The 8,698-nt window shown below is 40.7% G+C and overlaps 1 protein-coding gene across 1 annotated transcript; it reads right to left on the reverse strand.

Annotated features, from left to right (window-relative positions):
- Window positions 1-4,669: 4,669 nt before the first annotated feature.
- On the reverse strand, window positions 4,670-6,225 carry LOC113291860. The gene is made up of 5 exons (XM_026541347.1): window positions 6,205-6,225; window positions 5,891-6,052; window positions 5,413-5,514; window positions 5,045-5,247; window positions 4,670-4,958 (listed from the first exon to the last, which is right to left on the reverse strand). Exons 1-5 carry the CDS (start codon window positions 6,223-6,225, stop codon window positions 4,670-4,672), a joined length of 777 nt encoding a protein of 258 aa, XP_026397132.1.
- Window positions 6,226-8,698: the final 2,473 nt, after the last annotated feature.

Here is an 8,698-nt window from a genome sequence, read left to right on the forward strand (position 1 = left end):
AGGCCTATTTAAAATTTCATAATCTTGAACAAAGATTTCATCATTCTCTTCACCATCAATCAAAATCCTTCCTAAAGGTTGAGAGAAATCTATGTCAATCAAAGCTACAGCAAAGTAACCATATTCATGGCGCAAAGTACGCGGATCAACAGAAACAGGCTTACCAAGCCCACTTGCCATTCTAAAAATCGTCTCTTCATCCCAAAACTCCATTGGCAAAGCCGTGAAACGAACCCAAACTGCTCTCTAGTAATCTTATCTTTCCCAGGATCAAACATAGGCGTCCATGGATAAATTTTAAGCTGTTGAATTCCGGTTGAAGATTTAATCTTCCACGGACCATCATAGCTTACACGTTTACGATCATCTTCATTGTCTAGCTTAATAACAAAGTATCCCTTCTTCCATGGAATAAATTGGACCGAACCAGATAACTTCCATTGATTCAATAATTCTCTTTTCACATCTTCAAATTTTAGGGTTTTGAAAAAAACCAAACCGCCAACCAAACTAAATCTCCACACAGCCTTAATCCTTGCATGCGTCTCCCGTGGGATCTTAATCAAAACATCATTATTTGTTGTAGAACGAATTGGAGGATGAGAAAGTGTTTCAGCATCAATTCTTGATAAAACATGAGTTCTTCTCTTTAATATAGCCGCATAAGATCCTTCAATATGCACGCCTTGATTTCCATCTTCATGCGGTTTCCTAAAGCCATGATTTCCGTCCTCAATCCTAGACGCGTCATGATTGCCGTTCTCCATATGATTCCTTAACGCGTTAGGGTTTGGTTCTTCGTGCTGCCTCCCAAACTCGGATGAATTAGGGTTCATAGCATTAGGGTTTGCGAGGTTATTCCTAGGGATATAGATACTTTTTGATCTTGATTGATTCCATATCCTTTTTGATTGATTATCATAACGATTGTTATAAACTGACGAATTATTGTCTTGATTTTGCGCCATTAGAGCGCAAAATCAAAAGAAACCTAAAGAACGCAAAGAAAAAAGTGAGGGACAAAAAACCAGAGCTACACCACGTGAAACCCTAAAGTTTTCGCTTTTTTTTTTTTTTTTTTTTTTTTTTTGTAGAAATGCAAATAAGACATATATAGGGAGGGTATGTTGGCTGAAATTTAAAATGTGGGAAATGTTCCAATACTCCATGGAAGCGAATGGCGATGCATTTACCCAAGATTTGAAGCTATATTTTGGTTGAACCAACTCTAAATCGTACCATGGATAGCGGCTTAGCCGGTGATGCACAATGATTGTGCGGCATGGATAACGGCTTAGCCGGTGATGCACAATGATTATGCGGCATGGATAGCGTCTTATCCGGTGCACAATGATTGTGCGGCATGGATAGAGGCTTAGCCGGTGTTGCACAATGATTGTGCGGCATGGATAGCGGTTTAGCCGGTGATGCACAATGATTGTGCGGCATGGATAGCGGCTTAGCAGGTGATGCACAATGATTGTGCAGCATTTGGCAAGGCCGTTGCAAAATGTGGCTTTGAACCTGGTGAGTGTTTTTTCTTCTCCTATTCTTTTTTGTAGAAAGGCAAATAAGACATATATAGGGAGGGACGTTGGTTGAGAGAAAAATGCAAGGTTGCATTGCATTTTCTAAGGGAAGCGAATGGCGTGATGCTTTGGCATGCTTTTATGCATGCATATGCGACTTAGCAAATTAATTGGAATCACTGGCTAAAAGCCACGTGAGTAAGTCCAAAGCCGGAGAACCATATTGCATCATCTAGCACGATGAAGCTTCATTCCTTCAAGCCGGTGCAACACGGTGAAGCTTCATTTGGCAAGGCTGCTGCAAAATGTGGGTTTGGACCTGGTGAATGTTTTTTCCTCTCCTATTCTTTTTTGTAGAAATGCAAATAAGACATATATAGGGAGGGACGTTGTTTGAGAGAAAAATGCAAGGTTGCATTGCATTTTCTAAGGGAAGCGAATAGTGCGATGCTTTGGCATGCTTTTATGCATGCCATATGCGACTTAGGAAATTAATTGGCATCACTGGCTAACAGCCACGTGAGTAAGTCCAAAGCCGGAGACCCATATTGCATCATCTAGCACGATGAAGCTTCATTCCTTCAAGCCGGTGCAACACGGTGAAGCTTCATTTGGAAAGGCTGCTGCAAAATATGGCTTTGGACCTGGTAAATGTTTTTTCCTCTCCTATTCTTTTTTGTAGAAATGCAATTTTTTTACTCGGTCAATAATATTAAAAAAAGAAAAAGGAGGAAAAAGGAACAGGGGAGGAACTTGCAAGAAGGAAGCCATAAGGCAACCCTCAAGAAGAACCTAATGGAAGCGAAAATAAACAACTCTAGGCCATTCTACAGAAAGAATGAAACCTGGACTACCCTCATAAAACTCATAAGTATCTTCAGCTAGCAAACATGCTTGCTTAGCCAATGAATCAACAGCAAAATTAGCCTCCCTGAACGAGTGAACATAACGAATGGTATCATAAAAACTCCTAGCCATTCTCCACTTCTGTTGAAGCTGCCAAGGCAACACACCATTTTGATAAGATTGCAGGAAACTCTTTGAATCAGACCGAATGCATATCTTCCGTACCATCCAACGCTTAGCCAACATCATGCCATAGATGATAGCACACATTTCCGTGATAAAATTGGTCTGCCAGCCCAGGCCAACACAAATAGCACGTAGTACAACAGAATTAGTGTCACGAACAATTACTCCAGCTCCAGCCTGCCCCGGATTCCCAAGAGACGCACCATCGCAACAAATCATAATCTCGTTAGACAAAGGAGGAGACCAAGTAACCTCTATCGGACGATAAATCTTGCAAGATATATGATGCACCTTGAAGTAATTTAGGATACGCAAGTCATCCACCGTATTATACATATGACCCTTCATTCTAATTGAGTTATCTTGGATTACCTGATAGACTCTACCCTTAAAGCCAAGCCAATTAACAACAACATCTTCAAAATAGATCTTATACGCAACTTCCAAAGCTCAGTGACAACAACAAGATTTGCCAAAAGCCATAAATCCTTCACCATTCTGCTACGGCCCTTAGCTGACTTGTAAGAAACTAGCAAATCCTCCGCCGGCTTCAAAACAAAAATGTTGTACAACCAACCCCAAATACGTTTGGCAAATCTGCAATGCCAAGTTATATGGCTCAAAGACTCGCCACTTCTTCTACAAAGACGGCACATTGAAGGCATGCTTCTGCCAGTCTTTTTGATGACATTATCATCACTTGCACAACAATAATTAACCCAAATATTCCAATATTGAACGCTCAAAGTGGGATGAACCACCTTCCTCGAGAACAAAGCAGCAATGGGATGAACATCAGCACCAGCTTTGAGAGCAGCTTTGGCAGACTTAACATAGAAAATACCCTTCTTATCCAAGTCCCATATCTTATAATCTTCACCACCAGCAATAACTGGTAAGTTATCTATATCAATGTTGCAACGAATCATCAGATTTATATTATTTGGAGAAATACACCAAGCACCATCAATAATAATATCACTAACTCTCGAATTGAAATCTGTCGGTCCCTTAGAAGAGATGCCAAGTCTCTTAGCAATCGAAAAATAACCACACCAATTTTCAAAGAAAATAGAAGTGGAAGCTTCATCACCTATTATAGCTCTCGTGTGCTTCTGCACAAAATTGTAAACAAGACGAATTCCTGGAAATACCGAAGAACCCAGCTTACCATTATTCTTAAGATACTTCGCTCTCAAGAATCTGGCCCAAGTCTTATCTGAGTCCCTAACAGAAATCCACAGTTTCATCAACATAGCTTTATTAACATCCAACAGCCTCGGAATACTATACCTCCTTCACGCCTTGAACAGCAAAGGCTATCATAAAGAACAGTAAAGTGTTTACGCTTCTCCGCATCACCATACCAAAGAAAGTTTCTAATGGCCCGTTCCACCTTTTTAATGATAGAACATGTCCATTTATGGACAGCCATTGAGTGGATAACATAGCTAGAAATCACTGATTTGATTAGCACCAACCTTGCCTGAAAAGAAAGAAGATGTCGCTTCCAACCAGCAAACTTGTCCATAATATTCTCAACAACTTGCCGAACATGTATATGTCTCACAATGCCAGGCTTCAATTGAATACCAAGGTATTTATCCGGGAAAAAAGCCCTCTCCATCCAAAAAAATTTGAGATAGCCCGAGCTCTAGAGTTTGAACCACCCCCAAAATAAAACTTACTCTTAACAAAATTGACACATTGGCCCGAAGCTTTTTGATACATATCCAAGAGATTCAAAAGAGATTGAAGACTTTGAAGATTACCTCTACAGAAAACGAGAATATCATCCGCAAAAAGAAGATGAGTTGGAGCCACACCCTTCTTGATCACCATATGATGCATGCTACGCCTTGAAAATAACTTAGAAAGATTACGACTTAAGATATATTCAATAAGCACAAATATCAAAGGGGAAAGCCGATCCCCTTGTCTCAATCCACGAGAGATACTGAAAAAACCTTCGGGACTTCCATTAACCATGACCGAAATCCTAGCAGAGTTAAGGACACTATTGATCAACCCACACCAAGTATCAGAAAATCCATACTGACGAAATACCTCTTCAATATACTTCCAACTCACAGTGTCAAAGGCCTGAGCTATGTCCACTTGAGGCCAACATTGCCAAACTTCCTATTCGCATTGATCTCATTGATCAACTCCGAGGCCAAAGCTACATTCTCATGAATATTCCTACCCTTCATAAACGCAACTTGTTCTTCAGAAATTAACTTGTTCAAAACCATTCCAAGACGCGTATCCATGATCTTAGTAATGATTTTGAAGAAAAAATTACTTAAACCAATTGGTCTAAAGTCTTTTATAGCATCAGACTTACCATTCTTAGGAATGAGCACAATGAAATTAGAATTTATGCCATTTGGAATCCTACGCAACGTCCAACAATTAACAATAGCATTAAAAAGATCATCAGAAATTATATCCCAACAAGTTCTATAGAAAAACATTAGAACCCATCAGGGCCAGGCGCAGAATCCTCCCCCAAATCAAAAAAATCTTCTTTGATCTCCTCCAAAGTAGGCACAACATTCATTAGAGTACTTTCGGAAGCCGAAATACTCTCATGATTTACGTCAAAAAGCTTTGGATCTATATCAACCTCGCCACCATTGAACTTATCCTTGTAGTGATTGAAAATGAAGTCCTTAATGTCATCCTGCAAAAATAAAGAAACGTTAGTAGAAATCTTGAGCTCCGAGATTGTGTTTTGGCTCCTCCTCATGCGAATGCTATTATGAAAAAAACGAGTATTCTGATCACCATCCTCCAGCCAGGTAATACGCGACTTCATCCTAATCACAGTTGCAAATTCCTTCCGCACCTCCTCAACAGCAGCCTTAGCATCCGCAACTTTAGTGAACTGCACCTCATCGGCTGGGTCATAATCTAGAAGATCACTCTCAGACTCAAGCTTCAGCTCAACCTATTTCAGACGAAACTCTAACTCACCATACACCATTCTATTCCAAACTTTCAGAGCCTCCTTCAACCTTTTCAACTTACTGGAAAAAACAAAAGGGGGAGCACCAGCAAGATGCAACCTCCAATTCTCCTCCAGCAATCTCTTAAAGTCTGGGTGAGTCAACCACATCTTCTGGATTCTAAAAGGATCTCTAGGCGGTCTTGAGTCTCAAAAGAGAAACCAAAAAGAGGAGAGTGATCTGAGCAAAGCCTAGCCAAAGCTTTGCAACGCCAGTTCTCATATTTGAACATCCACGCATCTTTCACAACAACTCTATCATGCTTAGAGACAATTCTGCGCAAACCACTACGACAATTAGACCAAGTATACTTCTTACGATGGAATCATCCTCCACCAGGCCATTATCAGAGATCCAATTCTGAAATTCCGAGATGTAAATCTCTTTAGTTGGGATACCACCCTTCTTCTCCTCAAGACGCAAAACACAGTTAAAATCTCCCAACCCCAACCAAGGAAGAGAAATAGAACCCAGCCCCAACTGTCACCAAAGATTCCTCCTAACAACCGGATCAAAAGAAGCATGCACAGCCTAAATAAAACTACCATCAACCTCAAAAGTAATAGCTTGTTTAGAAGAAGAGCAAACAAAAGGCCTTGAAATAGAAGATCTCCACAAAACCCAAATATTACCCTTGTCACCCCCTCCCTCATTTGTAATCACATCCTCACAAAAATCAATCAAGCGAAGAGACCTGACAAAACGACTAGTGCCGCGAACCAACGGCTCAGCAATACAAATGATGTCAGGATTGTGCAAGTGATACAACTCCTTCAACTTGGCCTTTGCACCATCCTTGGCCAAGCCTCGATCATTCCATTAGAAAACACGCATTATATAACCCTCTCTTTAGAAGGGCTTGCCGAACCCTTTGCATTATCCTTACGAGATAAACTACGACCACGTCTTACCACCTGCTCAGTATCTTCAGCAAACTTTGAAGGCTGCTTAGAGATTGGCTTCCTAGCAACCGTCTTAGGCCCCTTTTTTGAAGCATCCAATTTCTTCTTCTTGGCTTTCTCTTTCTTTAAGCGTTCTTCCTCATCCATGGCTGCACTCCAATCCAACTTGTCAGTTTCTTTCTGCACCGCATCATTATTACTTGTAGACAAAGAACTTGGCCGAGACCCCATATTTGTATCAACTACTTCATCATCCACTTCATTGTCGAGATCAAATATATTCGAAGTCTCAAGAGGCTCCAGAGATTTGGCTGGCGAAACACTTCGTGCAGTTTTAGTTGGAGAACTGAAACCATCCTCATCATCCGTCTCCACAAGAGAAGAATCATCAGTGGCAACATTCACAACGGGATTAACAGCAGGTTGCAAGTCCACAATATCAGTTTCATCTCTATTGTGTCTTGCAAAATTCAATTTCCTAGCATTCTGAAGCTTGACAAGAGCCATCTCTTGCTCAATATTAGCGAAATCAGCCGCTTTTGCCAGTTCAGCTGCCCTTCTCCTTTGTTCATCATAGTGGCTATAAAGTTCTAAATCATCCCTATCAAGATCCGTTCTCATTGACGTAGCATCAACATCGTCCTCCTCAGCCATAACGTCGTCATTGTTGTTCAGATTAGGCACCTGCACATTCTCCCCAGCAACAAACTCCAAGTCCGCAACTACTCGATTCTCAGCTGTAGAAGTAGCAACTGAGTTATCAAAGTGTGTATGTTTTACCAAAAATGGAACCCCAGCAATTGGTCTTTGTTCAGCAATGGATTGCTGAACTTTGCATTCCACTACAGGAATATCCTCCTCCACTGCTGGACTATTTTCCTCCACTACTGGCTTATTTTCTTCCACTGCTGGACAAGGCTCCACAGCAGGGTTAGCCTCATCGTTATTTTTGTAAATCTTCTTCTTCCATAATTTCTTGATCTCATCCATCTCCTTGTTCAATAGAACACGCTAGGCAGGGTCTTTTTCAGCCTTATAACTTATCTCCAACTCCGCAAGCATCTTCGTTCTACACTTCTTCTCCATATGACCAATCGACTTGCAGTAATCACAAAAATCTTTCTTCTTGTATATCTCGTAATCAAGGTAAAAACCTTCCGGGTGATCCTCATCATCAACAACAAGGTAACCAAGCGGTTTTGAGATATCAATATCAATTAACACCGCAGCAAAATAACCATATTCATGCCTCAAAGTTCTCGGATCAACAACTACTGGCTTACCCAGTCCACGATCTATGTGAAACAATATTTCTTCATCCCAATACTCCAAGTGAAGATGAGGAAAGCGCACCCAAACAACATCCCTAGTTATTGTTTTAGAGTCTGGATCAAACATGGGAGTCCATGACATAACCTTCAATTGCTGGTCCTTTACCTTCCACGGACCATCATAACTAACTCTCTTCCGATCAGCTTCATTAAATAATTTGATGATGAAGTGACCTCTAAGCCACGGAATAAATTGAGCAGCCTCATCTAACATCCATGGATCAGACAGAATACATTTAACTTCATCAAACTTCAACCCTAGAGCTTTAAAAACCAGCCGGCCAACAAGGATAAACCTCCAAACTTATTTTGAACGAACCATAACATCCTTAGTAATTTTGATCACAACCTCACCAGTTGATGTACGAGTTGGAGGATGAGACAGAGCTTCAGCATCAATACTAGAAAAAACGTTAGAGCTTTACCTAACCATACTTGCATACGAACTGGCTTTCATTCCCGATTGTTTTCCTGTTTTTGTTCCACGAGGAAAGCTAGGGTTTCCCTTTTTTGGAACGTATTCCTGCCTTGGTCTTGAACGAGAACGTCCTCTATATTGATTCCGATTCTGATTCTGATAAGAATTCCCATTATCACGAGGTTTGAAGTGAATATCCGGTGGTTTTGATTGATTATGAGCCATGATTTAGGCTCTAAACAGAAGAAGAAAGGTGAGAAACGCCTAAGAGAGAAAAAACCGGAGCTAACCCTAGTTTTTTCGTCCAAAGTCTTTTTGTAGAAATGCAAATAAGACATATATAGGGAGGGACGTTGGCTGAGAGAAAAATGCAAGGTTGCATTGCATTTTCTAAGGGAAGCGAATGACGCGATGCTTTGGCATGCTTTTATGCATGCCATATGCGACTTTTCAAATTAATTGGCATCACTGGATA

Source organism: Papaver somniferum, chromosome 6 (assembly GCF_003573695.1).
Source record: "Papaver somniferum cultivar HN1 chromosome 6, ASM357369v1, whole genome shotgun sequence".
Taxonomy (NCBI): domain Eukaryota; kingdom Viridiplantae; phylum Streptophyta; class Magnoliopsida; order Ranunculales; family Papaveraceae; genus Papaver; species Papaver somniferum.

Coding starts and splice junctions, on each gene's coding strand:
- LOC113291860 (XM_026541347.1), bottom strand. CDS start 6,225: ATGAGGGAGGGGGTGACAAGG. Junction 6,053..6,204: donor TGAGGGAGGGGGTGACAAGG/GTAATATTTGGG, acceptor CTTTGGTGACAG/TTGGGGCTGGGTTCTATTTC. Junction 5,248..5,412: donor CTAAGGCTGCTGTTGAGGAG/GTGCGGAAGGAA, acceptor TTATTTTTGCAG/GATGACATTAAGGACTTCAT.